Source organism: Ixodes scapularis, unplaced genomic scaffold (assembly GCF_016920785.2).
Source record: "Ixodes scapularis isolate PalLabHiFi unplaced genomic scaffold, ASM1692078v2 PGA_scaffold2__306_contigs__length_199485367, whole genome shotgun sequence".
Classification (NCBI taxonomy): domain Eukaryota; kingdom Metazoa; phylum Arthropoda; class Arachnida; order Ixodida; family Ixodidae; genus Ixodes; species Ixodes scapularis.
Window position 1 is genome coordinate 38,041,954 of NW_024609857.1, and position 18,367 is coordinate 38,060,320.

General features: G+C 46.2%; 4 protein-coding genes across 6 annotated transcripts in view; 3 read left to right on the forward strand and 1 right to left on the reverse strand.

Annotated features, from left to right (window-relative positions):
* Window positions 1–114: 114 nt before the first annotated feature.
* Window positions 115–1,519, forward strand: LOC8053617 (EEF1A lysine methyltransferase 1). The gene is made up of 5 exons (XM_029982364.3): window positions 115–185; window positions 263–383; window positions 449–528; window positions 996–1,270; window positions 1,333–1,519. The coding sequence occupies exons 1-5, from the start codon at window positions 181–183 to the stop codon at window positions 1,464–1,466; spliced, it is 615 nt and encodes a 204-aa protein (XP_029838224.3). The 5' UTR covers window positions 115–180; the 3' UTR covers window positions 1,467–1,519.
* Window positions 1,520–1,538: 19 nt separating this feature from the next.
* Window positions 1,539–3,494, reverse strand: LOC8053616 (mitochondrial pyruvate carrier 2). Its single transcript, XM_002436234.5, has 5 exons — window positions 3,403–3,494; window positions 3,152–3,192; window positions 2,786–2,870; window positions 2,617–2,728; window positions 1,539–1,743 (listed from the first exon to the last, which is right to left on the reverse strand). Exons 1-5 carry the CDS (start codon window positions 3,488–3,490, stop codon window positions 1,707–1,709), a joined length of 363 nt encoding a protein of 120 aa, XP_002436279.2. The 5' UTR covers window positions 3,491–3,494; the 3' UTR covers window positions 1,539–1,706.
* Window positions 3,188–14,920, forward strand: LOC8053615 (probable pyruvate dehydrogenase E1 component subunit alpha, mitochondrial). Of its 2 annotated transcripts, none has more exons than XM_042291807.1 (9): window positions 3,188–3,206; window positions 3,955–4,014; window positions 4,088–4,261; window positions 5,710–5,836; window positions 7,806–7,897; window positions 10,824–11,072; window positions 11,602–11,741; window positions 13,222–13,330; window positions 14,417–14,920. In XM_042291807.1, the coding sequence occupies exons 3-9, from the start codon at window positions 4,172–4,174 to the stop codon at window positions 14,603–14,605; spliced, it is 996 nt and encodes a 331-aa protein (XP_042147741.1). In that variant the 5' UTR covers window positions 3,188–3,206; window positions 3,955–4,014; window positions 4,088–4,171; the 3' UTR covers window positions 14,606–14,920. The 2 variants fall into 2 exon arrangements, with proteins under 2 accessions (XP_042147741.1, XP_029838223.1); XM_029982363.4 differs by lacking the exon at window positions 3,188–3,206 and adding an exon at window positions 3,531–3,778.
* Window positions 14,921–18,197: 3,277 nt separating this feature from the next.
* The window catches only part of LOC8053623 (nucleoporin NUP188), a 68,779-nt gene continuing 68,609 nt past the window's right edge, over window positions 18,198–18,367 (forward strand). For both annotated transcript variants that reach the window (XM_029982359.4, XM_029982360.4), the window contains exon 1: window positions 18,198–18,256. In XM_029982359.4, the coding sequence (XP_029838219.3) occupies window positions 18,240–18,256 (17 nt within the window). In that variant the 5' untranslated portion in view covers window positions 18,198–18,239. The remainder of the gene's footprint in view (window positions 18,257–18,367) is intronic.

An 18,367-nucleotide genomic window follows, 5' to 3' on the forward strand; every position in this document is an offset into this window, starting at 1 on the left:
ACAAAAATACATTTTGCATTGAATAATAAAGTTATAAAACATTAATTATTTTTATTTAGTATTTAAATTAATATGTGAATTTTAAACCTTACAGATTGAAAATATTCTCCTCTTTTTTTGCGGAGCTTGCATAAAAGTGATGCGGCATTACAAAGATGGCGGCGACCATAAACTCGAATAATGAGGTGGGAAGGGCATCTTTTAACTTGCCACGCAAATATTAGTCCTTTAGAGACTTTACATAGCTTTTATTTTTATTTAGGTCCAGTGAACCTGAATACGAGGATACACCCGAGCTCTCTGAATACGCCCGCCAGGCGCTTCAAGAGTTCCTTAGAGAAAGATCGGAGCGGCAAAATCCAGCCGTTATTGAAGAAAATTGGGTACGTCTGTTTTTGAATGTTGGTTTAGTTTAACGGGCGATTTATGTTTATTTTTAACATTACAGCAACTAAGCCAATTCTGGTACAGCGATGAAACGGCGCTGGCATTGGCGAAAGAAGTATCACGGGCAGCAGAAGACGGGAAGTGAGTACTTGGAGCAGACGAGACAGCGTACACAAGAAAAACACCGAGTCAAACATTTTCAGAATTCTCGTTTAGTTCAAAATAACATAATTCGCAGTTCCTTTTTTCAGATTTCGCTGCTATCGTCTTGAGTGGATTGTGTTCAACACAATGACTTAGCTTTCAGAAAAATGCAGAACACAGGGGTCCTCAGTTCAACCTCCACTCCTGCCCGTTTCGATCTAGCCGAGCATCGTACCGGCGTTTGGTCGTGTATTTCTCCCACGTAATGCACGTTATAGACTCCAAGCTAGCAGTGGCAGTGCACTGGTTCTAAGCCTCACCTACAGCAGAAGCACCAGGCACAGCAGATGCCCATTGGGGCCAAGTAGCTTCGTGCTGTCCAAACATACGATTCATTTCAGAGATACTGGAAAGTACATAAAAACGCGACTTCTCTCGTGTCCGATGTCTTTCTTTCTTTTCAGGATTGTCTGCATATCTTGTCCAACTCTCTACCGGAAACTGAAGGAGCTGGAGTGTCACAATGAAGTCGTCCTGTTGGAATTTGACAAGAGGTTCGAGTGCTATGGTGATGAGTTCATCTTTTATGACTACAATGATCCCTTGGGATTTAAGGAACGCTGGAAGGGCACATGCGATGTGGTCATGCTTGATCCTCCTTTTTTGTCCGAAGAGTGCCTCACAAAGGTATCCCAAACGGTCAAATTTCTCAACCCCAAGTACATCATCTTATGCACAGGTGGGTCACTGCAGGCTCTTCAATTGCAACCATGCACAACAGCATTTGCCATGCAATTGCAGGTGCCGTCATGGAACCGTACGCTCAAAGCCTTCTGGACCTTCGTCCGTGCAAGTTTAAGCCAACACACACAAGAAAGCTGGGCAATGAATTCAAATGCTTTGCAAACTATAACATGGACGAATTCTGCAGCTGAGAATTGCTCTCATACAAAAAATAAATATGCAAGCAATTAAGAGTCCCCAGTCATTTTCCTTGAGTATTGCAGTCTTCTTTTTTTTAAATTTTATTACTTGAAAACATGTCCCGAGTAAAGGAGTATCTTGATTACAACAGACTTCTATTGCCTCACTGAACAAAAGTTATTAAGACCAGCAGTTTGGCAAGTTTGTCTACCGTGGATCTGAGCCTACTTATAGGAAGAAAACATTAAGCCCTATGTCTTGTTTCCCTCCTTCAAGGACTGCTGGTGCCTGAAAAGAAGTTGAGGAAATGTGGTTACTGCAAAAGAAGATGACGCAGCATACAATGTAGAAGGGTAATGTGCCTCAATGTTCCGTTTAGGGTGATGCCATGCTCTGTGGTACTCGACGCCCAAGGTATGCGCTCCAAGGCAATAATACAAAAATGTCGCCATAGTACAGGGTGTCACAAAAGAAAATTTACACGGTCTTTTTTACCGCAAAAATAAACTAGGCATCGCCGGACACTTATTCTCCGCCCAAAGGTAGCGCTGGAGGTCGCAACCAGATGCCAAAGTTTCAGCCCGATCCGATAACTTAATCAAAAGTTATAAGTGATTTTCTGAAAATTTCAATGGGAAAATGGCGGCCGACGGAGTTTTCAAACACATGGGGCTCTATGGCACCAGAAACCGAAAACTATCAAAAATGGGCTTCATTTTCCCATTGAAATGTTCAGAAAATCACTTATAACTTTTGATTAAGCTATTGGATCGGGCTGAAACTTTGGCATCTGGTTGTGACCTCTAGCTCTACCTTTGGGCGGAGAATGAGCGTTCAGTGATGCCTAGTTTATTTTTGCGGTAAAAAAGATTGTGTAAATTTTCTTTTGTGACACCCTGTACAGTCAATGCAAGAGCTCGTGCCAGAAGACACTATTTCACACGCTATAGAAAAGAAAAAAAAATAATTGGTCACATTTGATGTTGCCATTCTAAGTGGAGCACGCATGACCGCACATTATCGGAGGCCTTAAATAAATAAATCAGTGATTAACAAAAAAAAGAAAACGCTGCAATACACATGTGAGATATTTCTTTCAGAAAGTGTGTGTTAACTTCTAGAAGGGATAGTGCCTGCAGTTTGTAGACACCTGCTTCATACCTAAAAATCCTGAGCAGCTGGTAGAGACCGGTCAGTGCCACGAAGATGTTGACACTGAACAGGTTGTAGTTCTTTGGGATGATCACCATCGAGTACCGCGACCATATAATGCCTGCAAAGCAACATCCGGCTCGTATGGAGCTCTCTTACAATTTGGGGGCGTACAAACCTGTGGCTGCAAGAGCCGTAGACTGGGAAGCACTCAGCTTATCGGCAGGCCTTGCCAAATCTCCAATCCCAGCCACCACGAGGGCCTTGAGAAAATGAATTAAAACGTCAATGAGAAAAATGGGCCTTTGCTTGATACACTACAGTCTCCTATATCATGATCTTTCTCACAAAAAAAAAAAAAAGATAAAATAAAATAAATAAATAAAACGTTTAGTTGTGGGCGAGGAATACTTTGACAGTCAGTGTAAAACATGATTGGTCACAGAAACACCGTACCATCAACACAAGATATGCAGATGGAGCAGCCAGAGTAGCAAGATTCCAACGTAGCTCCATCTTCGAGGAGACCGCAAACTGAACTTACCCATTTGAAGGAGGGTGCCCAAAAGAACACAGTCTTTGGACCTGCGATCAGAGAAGTAAGCCACGTTTTTTTAAGCGTTCTACGTGGCAAGGTTTTGCCTCGAGTGATTTCCGCAAATTTACTAGAGAACGTCGGAAATAAGAGTTGCGGTTCAAGGAAGATTGAGGATGAGATGCTTTCTCGTTATTTTGTTGTTTTCTAACCACGACACCAACAACGTGAACGTTCATTTATATAAAGAAAACTCTTACCTGCCGGATGCTCCCATAGCGGTCGTAATTTTCCCGGGACGAATTTGTCCGCTGTGTTTACAAGGGCACGGTACAGCGAAGCCGCCATCGTCCATATGCGATGTGTCGAGTAAAAATACCACCAGGGGGCCGCGGCGCCGCGGGTCGCAAAAATCGACCTTGCCAGATTTTCGTGGGTGATCACTTGGCTCGTCAGGGGTAAACGTGAGAGCGACTCTTTCGATTACAAACTGTCCCTCCGAGAATGCCGCTAGTTGGACTTTAATATCGCACTTCAACTGAAGGAGACTTTCGGGAGAATCAAGTCCAAATCATACGCGTCAGCATGCACTCATCAGTCGCAAGGTGCCTCACAGAGGTGGTGTCCGGTCAGAAGGTAAGTGCCCGATGGACCCATTCCCAGATCGCGATGTATGACCCCTCTTTGATCTTTTCGTCCCATTAACCCGCCACAACACCACTTCGAGTGTTCCCTCTGTGTCCATCTCCACCCAATTATTTCCCTTCGTTTTCCTTATCTTACTGCCAGATCAACTGTTTTCTTCCTTCCAGAGGTGCATCTTTTCGTTTATCAGCAAACGGAATGCTTCAGAGGCGCCCTTCCAAACGAAGGTGAGTTTCCCTCATGGATATGCTTTGTGGACGGGTGAGCGCGTTTTACCGGACCGTTCTGTTCCGTTTTCAGCCGTACAAACTGCACAGGCTAGAAACGGGGCCTTCTACGGAAGTGACCTGCTCGAGGGAGGATGCGCTCACGCTGTACAGGCAGATGTTCGCGATTCGTCGCATGGAGGGCACAGCCAACAGTTTATACAAGGCCAAGATCATCCGAGGATTCTGTCACCTTTACTCGGGACAGGTAAGGAAAGACGGGAACAGATTATCTTTTTTAGGGGAGGGGGTGGAGAGGGCGGGGGTGTAAGAGCGCGCGGAAATCAAATGTGGTGTAAAAGTGGCACAATATTTTTTAATTGTACCTTCTCACTTTTTCTGGATGTCCAGGTAGTTCACCAACCTTCCTACAGGGCGAACCCGTTAGGACCAACACATTAAGCACGCCTTCCAAAATTCAAATTCCAGACGTACATGCCCGAAACTGGCCACGCGAACGCCGTTTCGCGAGAAGTTTCGTCTAACTTTTTTTTACAGCTCAACTTGGAGGGGATGAAATGTTAATAAGTATGCAGTTTCTAGCGTTACGTCCGACAGAACCTGCCATAAAAATTAAAGTTACGTCCCACGTAACTTTACCCCAAGGTTTCGAGTTACGTCCGACATAACCCAATATGAAAATTAAAGTTACGTCCGTCCGACGTATCCCAATATGAAAATCAGTCGCGTCCGACGGAACTCTAAATAATAGTTAAAGGTATGTCCTGTGTAAACTACAAGTATGTTTCGCTTTACGGCCGATACATGATGTAAATACAAAAATACTGTGAATTATTACTATGTTATGGCCAATGCAGCATTCGGAAATCGGTTAAAATCTCAACTCTGTCCGTACCTTCAGCTTTGTTAGTGTTTTTGCACTATCTTTAAAATTTCACCAGCTTGAGATGTACTCTACAAAAAATAGCCATAAAACTTTTTGCGCAACAACATTTGCGTGCCCAGTTTAAGCTATCTACAGCTAGAATTAGAATTTTGAAAGGCTTGCCAAATGTGCTGATAGTTACGGCCTCGCCCTGTGCAGCCCCCAGCACGAAGGCCCCACCCAATCTAAATAGTGCTAGGATGGTGAAGGCTTATTTAAATATTTCAGTATTGCCGACGAGACGTTTTTGTTGCTCCTTATGGTTCCTATCTATGTCATCACGACCAGGATTCTCCATTACCAGTGACAGTTTCAATGTTGTGTCTAAAAAGTCTGGTGGAAGCTTGCAGTTATCACATACTTAAACCAACACCATCAAAGAGGGCAGTCTGGCTTTTTTCTTATTTTTATAAATGAAAATAGAATTCATTATAGTCAAAACATCACAGTGAGCATTTGGCTGACCGTGGAAGGCCGACCACAGCCACACTCTTTGTCGCGCCTGTCACCAAAAGCAAACCTTGTGTATATCCCACGGCGGCTGAAAGGAAGTGTTAGACTTCTTTGATTTGAAGCATTCACCTTTATACCTGTTAGCACACTCCAGTGCCTCTGATGTAATGACTAAAGTAACACTGTAATTAAAATAGTTAAAAAGTTAGTCACTAAAGCAAATTTGTTATGACTAGGGATCCCTTTATGCCTAGTGACGGATTAAGTGTTTTCATGGAAAAGCCACGTTATTCATGCACTCCTGAAACTGCTTACAGGAGGCTTGTGCAGTTGGCATGCAAGCGGTGCTGGAGAAAGGAGACAGCGTGATTACAGCCTATCGTGCTCACGGGTGGGCTTACCTGCGTGGCGTGAGCATGACCGGCGTCTTGGCCGAACTGACCGGTGGGTGGACGATTCAGGTTTAGTTTTTGCGCTTCGTTTCACTGTCATTCTTCTTGAGCTGCTATTGGTTGCCACATATACTTGTGTGCCTTGGTTCCAATAGCAAACACTCAGCAACAGTTTTATCTTCAGCATTTGGAAATGTGTTTTTTAAGGAGCACAGTCTTTGATGGTTAACCCTCAAAAGATTTCTGAGTGGGACCAAGAATCATTGCTTTTATTTGCGTTTGGAAACAGGAAAGAGAAGTCTTGTACGAACTTTGGGGTATGAATGCAATAACAGAAGGTCTCAGCATAGTGCCTTCGGATTTGGCTTCCTTGCCAGTGGTTTTTGGAAAAGAGGGAAGCAGCCCCTACAAAACTGCTTGGTGGCCTATCACATGCTTTTTTGGCTCAATTAATACGCTTTTCTTCACTCTTCCAGACTATTAAGTGTGGGTGCTGTTTGCCCCCCAGCTTAACGTTCGCAATCCTTAATTTAGTTTGAAGTGCACTCCATACCTCACATTCTGTCCTTGACATCTGAAGTTGCTTTTCTGATCCCTTGCACTATTCTTCCACAACAAACTGCAGGGCCCCTTCCGACTTTGTAGCCTCGGCAGCAGTGTAAGCTGCCTTAATATCTAGAGTAATCACCCACCCCACTTTTTGAGCAAATATTGGTTTCCCCCCAAAAAAACAGAGCCATCACCCACCCCTAAAAATGCCCCAAATTGGACTCCGGGATCCGCAAATATTTTTCCTATCCGAATGCCGCAGCCGCAGACCTTAGGGTTGGAGGATGTCCATGACAATGTAAAATGAAGAAGGGAAAGGCACTTCACTTTGTTTACGCATTTCCTCCCCGATTTCTGCGACCCTGAAGTCAGAGTACATTCGTGCAGAAGGAAAACTATGGGTATAACAGAATAAAACTGTTTTATTACAAAAAATTACTTTATTTATTATTTATTCCAAAAAAAAAAAAAACAGAAATATAGCACAAGCAGTAACCCATTTGTTCAGCGAACGCCCCATATCCTGGAAAGTAACCATGGAGTGTAAGGTCAGAGATGCGAGGTCAAAGTCCGTCTTCACCGAAATAAGGTCACCGCAAATCCACTCCTTCTCCCGGTATGTTGCAACCACAGTTAGTAAGGTTGTGCAATGTTTCGGACAAAGCAGTTAAATAAAAATTCGATGGAACGCCACACAGGCATTTGCAAAGCGTCCCATTTCGAGCTCAGTGTTCATGGTTCCGTCCACACCATGCAGAAACGCCGCCTCAACACGCGTTGATAGCACGCCGTGCACATGCTATCAACACGTGTTTCATGCTTGTTCGGTGCATGCATGTATGCACCGAACAAGAAGGTTACACAAGAGCCTGCTCCTTGTGATTAACAAGGCGCCCATCTTGGCCCGATGCCAAAGTATTTGCCAACACGATCGCCGGCTTTCCCGCTTCCTCAGCATCGCTCTTCGTCACTTTTTCACGGAACAACTCAATTTTTTACTTCATTTATTTTTTAATCTGATAATAAACAAAGGTCAGGAAGCCTATCGAAGGGAACGTAGCGGTTTTAAAAACATGCTTTGACGGAACAAACATTTACGCTGCATGCCGATCAGGGGTGTTCATCGCGCGTATGCAAGCAATGGACTTCGCTATAGTAAAACATTCTTTCAGGAGCATTTATTCTGTAAAACAATGAACCTAATTCGGGTTTTTAGTTTATTGTATCTCCTATGCAGCTGCGCTAAATACATACTAAAGTTGGTGTTTATTTTTTAGCTTTTTCTAAACTTTTTGTGCTTACCTACCGAGACACGGCCCACCCCACTTTTTTTATGAATTTTAGGCAGCAGGGGGGTGGGCAATGACTCGGGATATTACGGTATGCCTTTATGCTTCATACTTTTGGATTGCGTAATTCTTCACCCCTTCGCATAAAATAATTTGTACGTGCCTGTTTGTGCATATCTCCAGGCCGAGATGCTGGGTGTGCCCGTGGCAAGGGTGGCTCAATGCACCTCTACTGCGACGGATTCTTTGGTGGCAACGGTATTGTCGGAGCGCAGGTAAGGTGCAACCATTTTCTTGACACGAGAGCAATCGCGGCCGTCGTGCAACACGGCCAGAGATTGTATGACGTTAGCCGAGTGCCATTTATCCTTAGTTGAAGTGCTGGAACAGGATCCACTTTCAATTTGGCCTCTTAGAACGTCAGAAGGTTTCTTCTGAAAAAATATGTGAAAAACAAAAATGGAGGAAGTGGGACGTTATATGTCCCACTTCTGTTTTTGTTCTTCACAAATTGTTTTTATATGTTGGAGGATGTAGGCCCTTCTCTTAAAGCGGCAGTGCAAAGTTTCTGGGACTGTGGCCAATTAATTATTTCATGTCCCCCCTTTGAAATTGTGCCCTCTACAGTCTTTTTGAAGATACTAAAAAGTGGTGTGCACAAAAGACACCATAATGCAATATCGGGTAAAGTACATAAAGTACTTGAAGTACCCTAAAACTTGTACTACTAAAAGTACTTGAAGAAAAGTACAAATTAAATGAAAGATTCTGTACTTAAAGGGAAGCTGAAACGCTTCTTGAAAAAAACGAGTTAGGAGTGAATTCTGGCTTATTTTTATCCCGTGAATCTGAATATCACATTCGTTTTCCTTGAAGATGCAACTAAAAGCGAGAAAACGCGAAAAACCTCCGACCAGTTGTGACGTCATACTAGGATCTTTGGGCCGCCAAGCGCGTGTCGCTCGTGTGGGCAGTGCGTGCAATAGAAAGCTTGCCAGGTATATTTTTCCGCAATGACGGCAGTCGTGACGTCTCTTTCTGACCTTTTTGAAAATAGCAAGAGTGCGCGTGCATAGCTTTGACAGGCGCTGAAGATGCGCAAGAGCAGAGATTCCGAAAACTCCTAGTGTGACGTCACGCTCCGGGAAGGAGGGTCTTCGGCGATACTTTAAAAATTAATTCCTGAAGCCTCTGTGCACCAAATTGAAAAATAATCTCGATATTCCTGATCCTGGAGGTAGAATGAAGGCCATTGAAGTGTTTTTTCTCAAATACAGGACCGCTTCAGTTTCCCTTTAAAGTAAAGCGGCAAGTTCACTGGGTGCAATATACTTGAAGTAAAATGCTACAAATACAATGTACTTCCAAAGTTAAGTGCAAGTGCTTTTTAACACAATCTTTCTGATGCCCTTTCATTCCCCAAAACAGTGTTTTTTTTTTTTTTTTAACTGTTAGGCATTGTTTTAGAGATAGTTGGGGATGCATAAAATATTTTTGGAAATAGCGCCAAATATTGGATCAAGCCTATAGTCAGTTGCAACCTAAGAACGAAGGGCGAGGGTAAGACGGGCCGGGGAGGAGGAAGCAGAGGGAACGCTGGAGAAGAGAGGGGGAAACCTCCTTCTCTCTTTAGCGTTCCGTCTGCTTCCTTCTCCCCGGCCCGTCTTACCCTTGCCCTTCGTTCTTAGGTTGCAACGGACTATAGTTGGCACACACAGTTTTTTTACTCTCGCTAAAACAACTTAACACTATCGATTTATAAGGCACTTATTTGTATGGGTCTTATAGTTGCCATTACTTCACTCAGAAAATGACCAGGTTACCTCTCAAAAGACAATAGCATGTTTTCACATTATGATACACCGTTTTTTTGTTTTCAAATTTGGGGACTGTATTTTGAAATCGGGAGTTGTACTTTTCCTTGGAAAGTACCAGGAAGAAATACTTTAAGTATAGTGCAAGTACGCACTCAGAGAATGTACTTCGCAAGGGGTCTATAGAATAAAGGAAAGAAAACCATATTCTCTTGCGTGCGCTAGTTTCTATTTTAAAAAAGATGAAACAAGTCAAAGGCTGGAGTACCTCAATTAACTTGTTGCTCCTCCCGGTGTTGTGAGAGGCAAGTTTTGCTTCGATGGTCTGGAGCATGGTGGCTGGAACATCACCGAGTGACGGGTCGGCTCAATGCTTGTATTTTACTAGTATGTACACTTACTAACACGTCCAAGTTACGACTCCAGCCCATCCTTACTCGTCCAGAGTCTCAACCCAACTCCCTCCCCCCCCCCAACCTTCCACCATTCTTTCCTTTAAAATTCAATGTTTTACTCTCTCACTGACAAAACGACCAATCGGTTCAAATGCGGCGTTGTCATGTGACCAAGACTGGACCAGTCACCGGTGACACCTTGCTACTAATTCAACGGACCGCATATTCGAAACTCCCGAAAGCTTGCACCTTTACCTTAATCCGACGCAGCAGAGAGGCGCCGGGCCAGGCTTGTCATAGTTTCCCCTGCACTAGACAACAAGAAACAAAACAAAACGTTGGGGGAGACTTTGTGATCTCCGTGACGAGCCACGTCAACCACTGGGGCAGTCCCTGCGTCACCCCCTCCCTTCGAAGGTCACACTGCAGCTGCTGGAGCGGCTGCAAAGGAACATAATCGAGAGAAAAAAGACAGTGCTTTGGAACTTAATTACCTCTCAGCTCTCACCTTCTATGAAGTGAGGTGTGCAGGGATGTCGCTCAGAGTACCACGTTCGGTTCCATCTTCGGGGCTCCCAGCCTTCCTCCGCAGTCTTAGACTTTTCAAGGTCCCATTTGACTACAGTAGAGCGCCGCGGCCGCTAAGCCTCAGCTAAGGCTGCTGCGAGCAATCGAGACAAAAGACAGGAAGGGAAGCAACGGAGAAGGAACAGTTTTGTCGACCTCCAACTGATGGCGCCAAGAAAACTTGCATACTCCGAACGACGTTGCAGTGTAGTTGCGAAGACCTCCACACGCGCCTGCAGATTGGGAAAAAATGTGTTTCTTCCTTCACAATTCCGTGGCTGAATTGCAGCATTTTGGGGAAAGGTGGCGCATTTTTTCTCATTTGTGCCAAGATGTAAGGTGTAAAAAATATGAACTGCAAATTCGTTGTACGCTAAAATTTTCGCGCACCTCCTTTGACCGCCGGTTCGTTACACGTCGCGCAGGTTCCCCTGGGTGCCGGCATCGCCCTGGGCCACAAGTACCAGGGCACGGACCGAGTGTGCCTGACCCTGTATGGAGACGGGGCGGCCAACCAGGGCCAGGTCTTCGAGGCCTACAACATGGCCAAGCTGTGGGACCTGCCCTGCGTGTTCGTGTGCGAGAACAACGGCTTTGCCATGGGCACCAGCGCCGAGCGAGGCGCCGCCTCCACCGACTACTACACGCGCGGCGACTACATCCCGGGCATATGGGTCGGTACCACAGGATGGCACAAAGGCCCATGCACACGTTTGCATTTGGTTACGACCGAGTTCTCGCAATCTCTCCTGAAACTGCGTCTTACTAGGGCAAAGGTTTTGCAGTATTTTCAAGATCCTGCCTGTGTACTGTCTAACAAGAAATGGTTGTTTATAACATTCTTAAAAGTTTTTCAGGCAAAAAAAAAAATAATAATAACTTCCGAAAAAACTTTAAATGCACGGTTATTGTTCCACAGTCACCCAACAGGTTGTGCTAGTGTGGTCTCTCGTTGTAAGAGACTCCTAGAGGTTTTAACCTTGGAGGTAGGAAGCTTGTGGAGGTGACATGAGGCCACCTTCCAATAGCGTCCCTTGGTTTTGGTAATAGGTGGAGGCATGTTCCTCCACATTTCTGACTTCACCTCTGGTGGCGTCATGTTGCCTCCAGAATTTTCCTACCTTCATGGGCACTTTCCGGGCACCGTACCGGCTCGTACGAAGGAAAGGGCCGACATAGAAGGAGGGCCGGTCCCGGTTTCAGGTGGACGGTATGGACGTGCTGGCAGTGCGGGAGGCCTCCCGCTTTGCTGTCGACATGTGCAGGAAGGGAAAGGGACCTGTAGTCATGGAGGTGGCCACGTACCGGTACCACGGGCACAGCATGAGCGACCCGGGAACCAGGTGGGTTGTAGACACTGCCGCGCTATGAGCTCGAGCGTGGTGGATGCAGGGAGTTGGTCATACGGATCCCCAGGTGGCGGGTTCGAATCCCGACCGAGGTGCCCGCAATATGACGAAGGCTTATTGCGGAGAAGGCGCCGTCTAACCGAGCTTTCGGTTGTACGTCAAAAGATCCCCAGGTGGTCCAAATTAATTCCCAGTCCTTCGCTGGGGCATGCCAGATGCCCGTCGTAGGTCTGGCACGTAAAAGCCCCAAATTTGATTATAGTGTAAGAATAGGGCAAAAATTAGGACACGTCATTCACCGAAATTGTTTCAATGACCTTTGGCGCAATGAGGGACAGCTCCTGTGCCGAATCACTAGATTCATATATTCTCCTAGCTGAGGCAACGAGCTTAACAAATGCCCTCCAATTAGAATTTCTACAAGTACTTCATTTCAGTGGGCTAGAGTCAAAATTTGCGGCTCTTCGTAACTGAAAGAGCAACGCGTGTGATGTTGTCACGGCGAAATTCAGAACGCCCTCAAACTTTCTTTTGACTGCAGTCGCGACCACGACAGAGTGGCCAGTAAAAATAGTGGATTCGACTCCGTGGGAGTTTTCACCCAAACCCCGACCGCACACCTCACATTTGCAGTGTGACCTCGTGTTTTCAAAAATGTTTCTTGTCAATATCACCTTTCGGGCTCATTAAATGCACTCAGCACCTTGAAAACTCCCCTTTTCCACTAATCTCTTACAATTATACATTCACATACTTTCAGCTTATCCAGAAACAAAAAATACCTGCTCTGTGGACACGAGCATTGTTCAGGGCTATGCACTCGTAGCTGCGGCTTCGCTCACGCATGGAGTGTAATCTAGTAGTACGGACTCACTCCCTTTCGGGTTGAAGTTTTTTTCTTGCGGCGTTTTACAAATTGTGGGTCACTTCATACCTTGCCAAGGGGGCACGCTCACAGGTCTCTGCAAGCGTGCCCCCTCGGCACGCTTGCAGAGGTTACAGGTCTGGGTTGTGCTTCCGCTTTTTGGATTTCGTGGCGTGGCTATGGCATTTTTTAGGTTAGTTTAGTTTCATGCTTTTTTGCTCTTAGAGGGACTGAGGATGTGTATTGTAGCCTTAACAAACGTCAAGCAGGACAAGCACCCGGGTATTTTTATTTTTGCAATGTTTGCACACGAGCGCACGCTGCCACAGTAGTTTCCAGTTGCATGACGCGGCGGAGCGCTAAATTATCGGACTCAATTAATTTGCTCGAGGAATAGCGTTGCCTGCTCCGTTTTCTTGTCTTTTCGACGCACGGCATGCCCCAGCCGCACAGGAGACTAGACAGTTTCGGAGATCTGCAGATCAAATGCTCCTCTCGGCGCTTTTGGGCACTTCACTTGGTGCCAGCTTTACGCAACATTAACCTCCTCTCATCCGTTAGCTTTTCCAGCTTTTATCGTTTATCTTTTCTCGTTCTTGTCTCACGCAGCTACCGTACCCGCGAGGAGATTCAAGAAGTGAGGCAGACGAGGGATCCCATCACCTCTTTCAAAGACAAGATAATTACGGCGGAGCTGGTCACGAGCGAGGAGCTCAAGGCAAGTCTCCGACGACACCGCTGCTGGGAGAAACTAAGCACGGGGGTCACCCATACCGGGGGTCGTTAGACTTTAATTGTAACCGCCCAAGCTCGAGCCGCGTCACACAATTGCCGTAGCCTCCACCTCATTCGGTACCGAAGGTGAAGCGTAATGGGAGACGAGAAAAAATAAGCAAACTTCCTCGTTTGTCACGGGTGGTACTCGGTCTTTTCGCAACTCGAATCGAGTATGTCGGTTCGGTACTAGCTATTTCTATCGTTGAGTAAACAGAAGCGTGAGCAAATCAAAGTTATCCGAGACGAGTAACGACAGCTACGGCTTTGTTTTCTTTTTTAGGACTGAATCCCAATATTCAGAGCACCTGCACTCCCGCAGTTTTTAAAACTGTGGTAGTGCAGGTGCAATCAAGACCCCTTTGGAAGTCCACGTCTGTACACGCAACTTGCTCTAGTCCAGGGGTGGCCAGGCTGACCCGACTTAAGAGCCGCAAATAAAACTACGAAACTTCTAAGAGCCGAGGGGGGGGAGGGCAAATTTTTGTTTAGAGCAATAAACGAAACTCGGACTACTTTCAAACTATCCGAATCAAAAGCAGTCCAATTATGCGTAAGGTAGCAGTAGCACAAGACTACCAAACCGCAAACTGTCTTTCAATTTCAAAAGCGTTCCATTTTTATTTTATGTTTTTTTTGTTTGTTTTTTGGGAGTGGGAGGGGGGAGAGGTAGGGCAGGGAGCCGCGAGCCGCACTTTCACAAGTGAAGAGCCGCATGCGGCTCGCGAGCCGCAGCTTGGCCACCCCTGCTCTAGTCACTGACAAGGTGAGGGCATCGGGGAGGAGCTTCAGTTGCCCCGCCTCCAGTGCGGGCTTCCTACCCCGGACGGCACTTCGGAGTCTCCAGCACCTCGAGCACGCGCCCAAAGCATGGCGCGTGCCGGAGGCCAGACGATTGAGACACACCGTGCCGTTCTCAGTCTGTCATAGACCGTAGGTGGTCCCGGGGTGGAGCAGCATTTCCTCGATAGAAACGCGGAAGTTATAGAGCACGACCCTCGCAACGGATTGACTTGCTCCTCAATTCCAGAAATTGGAGCAAGAGGTGAAGCAAGAAGTGGATGCTGCGGGAGAAGCAGCCAAGGCCGGCAAGGAGGTGCCTCTCAGCGAGATGTACGGAGACATCTACGTAAACCCCTTGGTGCCCGACATCCGAGGCACCACGCCATTTTCCGAACACAAGCACCTTAGAGTAAACCAGCCATTCAACTTAAATTAAACTTTTTTTTTTTTACTTTTTTTTCCAGCTGATATAGGTGCATTATTTATAGCTACCTCTCTTCCACCCTTCATCCATTCTTTAAAGCCACAAGGAACTTTTTTATATAATTGTTGTTACTAAGGTCTGTACATCTTGCAATGAATCAGGTACCCTTGGTAAGCTGAATCCCTTAGTGATAGGTCGATAAGAAACAAATCCTTCGTAATGTCCACTGAACTCATACCGATGTACAACTCGGAAACGCTGGACGCTTGGTACATGTGCTTTGATGAAAGAACTAGTGTGATTGTGCAATAAAGCCGATGCTCTTGATCTCTGGAAATTGTCATTTCCTTGTTTAACCAAAAGCCACTCTTCAGACAAAAAGGAAGGACTGAGCACGACCGCGTCGCACGTGCCCTTCCAGCGTTCCTCGAATCCCAAGGGATCGTCATCGTAAAAGATGAACTCGTCACCGTAGCACTCGAACCTCTTGTCAAATACCAGTAGCACGACTTCGTTGTGGCACTCGAGCTCCTTCAGTTTCATATAGAGTTAGACAAAACGTAAAGGCAATCCTGTAAAAAAAGGATGGGCCGAAATCACTGCCACGCCGATTCTCAAAGAAATGCGTTCACATTTCGCGCGGCGGTTTTACACAAGAAATCATGGTGAATGCAGCCTCTCGGCAGTTTTCTGCAAGCTGAACGTTCCCGAAACTCCTCATCCCCCTGGTGCAAGCAAATCATGTCACTTGGCGTGTGCATGGAGGACCTGGGCACAATGTGCGGAAAATAAACAGCCATTTTGTTGCGCATACATGTTGTGCATAGAGGGGCAATGACACCGTGCGCTTATGGCCTGGTGACATGGTAAAATGTCTGCATGTCAAAAATGGTGTGGCAGGCCGAAGAACGGAACTGCAACCCATGTTCATACACGGGTCTCCAAAGCCGGCGGCAGGAGATTCCCAGGGCGTAGAGACCGCACACCCGCAAGCCGACTGCATGACGTAGCACCCAGCAACTAATGTGCAGTGGGGGACAGCGGGGCTAGGGCATGTACGGGCGGCCCAAGGTGGAATAATTTTTTGCAATGAGCCATCCACAGAGTGTCGCTGCGAAGCGGTGTGAACAGGGGCGGGGGAGGGGGGGTTGACATGCTTCCCAAAAATAAACCCGCCGTCCTCCATTGTACGGCACCGACTTCGGCAAAGGGGGACGTCAACGACGATCTTGGGTTGCTAGGTGTTACCTGGGGCTGTGGCGCCATCCCGTGGAGACGTTGCAAGCTTTGAATACATTCTGATGTTAATGCAATTAATGCAAAGGTGCCGCGAGCTGGACAAGAATAACAATAATAATCCCTGGAGAGGGGGTGCAAAGGGGAAACATAAATCTCCAAACACAGCTAGGTGGCTGGAGCACACCAGTCACCTAGCTGTTTGGAGATTTGTGTTTGTCCTTTGTCCCACTTGTTTCCTCTCTCCACGGATTATTATGGTTATTTGAACATGTGTTCGCCAACCAGTTCAAGTTTGACACATATAGACCTTTTCTGTGTACTCTCGTCCCCCCGGTATGGGCGACGAAAAAATAATCCAACGTTTCAACCTGCAAATAGTGAAAAAATAAAGGGGAGGCAAAACGAGAAAGTGTGACGGTTACACTTTTATCCTAAATGCCTTCTATTGGCGTGGCAAAGGCAAAACAATGTTTTCGCCCATACTGAAAGTGACGTCAATTCAAGATGGCGGCGCACTTGCAGAAAAGGTCTATACCAAAGCACTAATGCGAACGCATTAAAACAAAAACTGAAAAGAAAAATGAGCATCAATGAAATAGTGCCTTGAGATGCCTTCCACTTTTAGCAGGAAGTTTGTCGGCCCCAATCAGTGTCTGGTGCTTCTGCTGAAGGGGAGATTTTCAACCAGTACAGTGCCACTGCCACCTTGTATTCTTTAACATATACATCATGTGGGATGGAACCTCGCGCAGATACGATGCTCAGCCAGATCGAAAAGGGGCAAGGTGGGGATTGAACCCAGGATCCCTCGGTTCTGCACTTATGACTATAGCAAGGAAATCGAAAAAAAAAGAAACTGCGAATTATGTAAATGTGAACTAAACGAGAATTCTGGAAATTGTTGACTGTTTTCTCTCTGTGTGCGCTGTTTGTCTGTCGTCTGCTCAAGGAACTCGCTTCCCGTCTTCTGCTGCCTGTGATGCTCCTTTTGCCAATGTCAGCACCGTTTCATCGCTGTGCCAAAACTGCCTTAGCTGCTGTAATAATAAGAAATGTAGAGCCCTTCCACTTCATGTGAAGATGGAGGACCAGCGAGGCTGTTATCTTCACGACGTCTAGGACAACCTCAAGGACGACTTCTTGGACGACAACTAGAGGACAACATCTAGGACGACCTTAAGGACGACGTCTAGGACGGCCTCAAGGGCGACTTCTAGGACAACCTCGAGGACGACTTCGAATACGTTGCCTAGAGAAATTTAGCCTTTCGACTCTGGTGAAAACCAGTGGAAAGGTTGCCGCCATTTATGAGTGATAGCGGCAACCAGACAACCGGCAAGCCGGATGTCTGGCTGCCGTTGTTGCTTATGGATGGCGGTAGCTGTCTGGAGTTTTGTGTCGACACGCTGCTTGTCTGCGGACACGATACTGGGAACACGCCTCAAGACCGGCGAAACTTGCTTTCAATGAGTTGTGCCTTTTTCCTGCTGCACTGCGCTTTCGGAAAATTTTCCACCTGTCCTCAACGGCAAGTATCACGGCTCACACAGGATCTTAAAGGATGTCTTCAGCGAATGACGACGATCAAGTAGAACACGTGTCTTTAGCAGGCTGCCGCCGGTCTCTGCAACGCTAGTAGAACGAAGAAAAAAAACAGCATGCAAGATGGCCATCCGCTGACCGCACTTGTGCTGCAGCGAACAAGCGGGAAAAGATCAATGGCAACGTTACTAGAACCACTCAGTTGGGAAACTGCCATAGAGCCTGCTTTAAAAAAGTGGCTCCGAACCATATACTTGAGAACCGAGCTAATGGCGATCGCAACGCCGCCATTTCTCCCGCAGCGTCCACTCCAGGAACTGCACGTCGAGTTGGGCAAGGTCTGGTGGCGCCATCTCGCAGTAGCTATGTAAAGCTACTTTCATGTTTCAACTCGTAGCTAAAGGGTGGCGCTGTTATCGTATTTAGCTCGATCTCGGTGGACGCCAGTGACCCAGGTTTCAAGGCTGAGTTTCCCAACTGTGGGTTTTAGCAGCGTTGATCAGTGGTGAGGACTAAGCTATCATCTTTTGTAACGATGAGCCTATTTATTACGCAATCGTCTACAAAGAGCCGTATTTGACTGAGCTGACTGAGCCCTGGGGAACTCCGGATTTTTGCGGGACGACCCTAGCAACAGTTTGTTTGAAGCACAACGACGCCGCGTCGTGACGTCATCACTTGCGGAGCCAGATAATTGACTAATATTTTCGAGAATAATAAAATATATATATTAATGTACTTTTTTTTATAAATGTAAACAGCGTTTTTTTTTGTTTTTTTTTTTTACTTTTTGGGTTTATCGTCTTCACAACAACGGCTCGGCTGGTTCAACCAACAAAAGAAAAACAAACGGAATATAACAAGCATGGCAGACATTCAAAGGTGCGTGCTGCTTTTTGAAGTGAAATTTACGAATATCGATGGATTTACGAATTAGTACGAAGTTTTTTGGTTTACTCTCTATTTGAAAGAGAGCTATCTCTCCTAAGCATC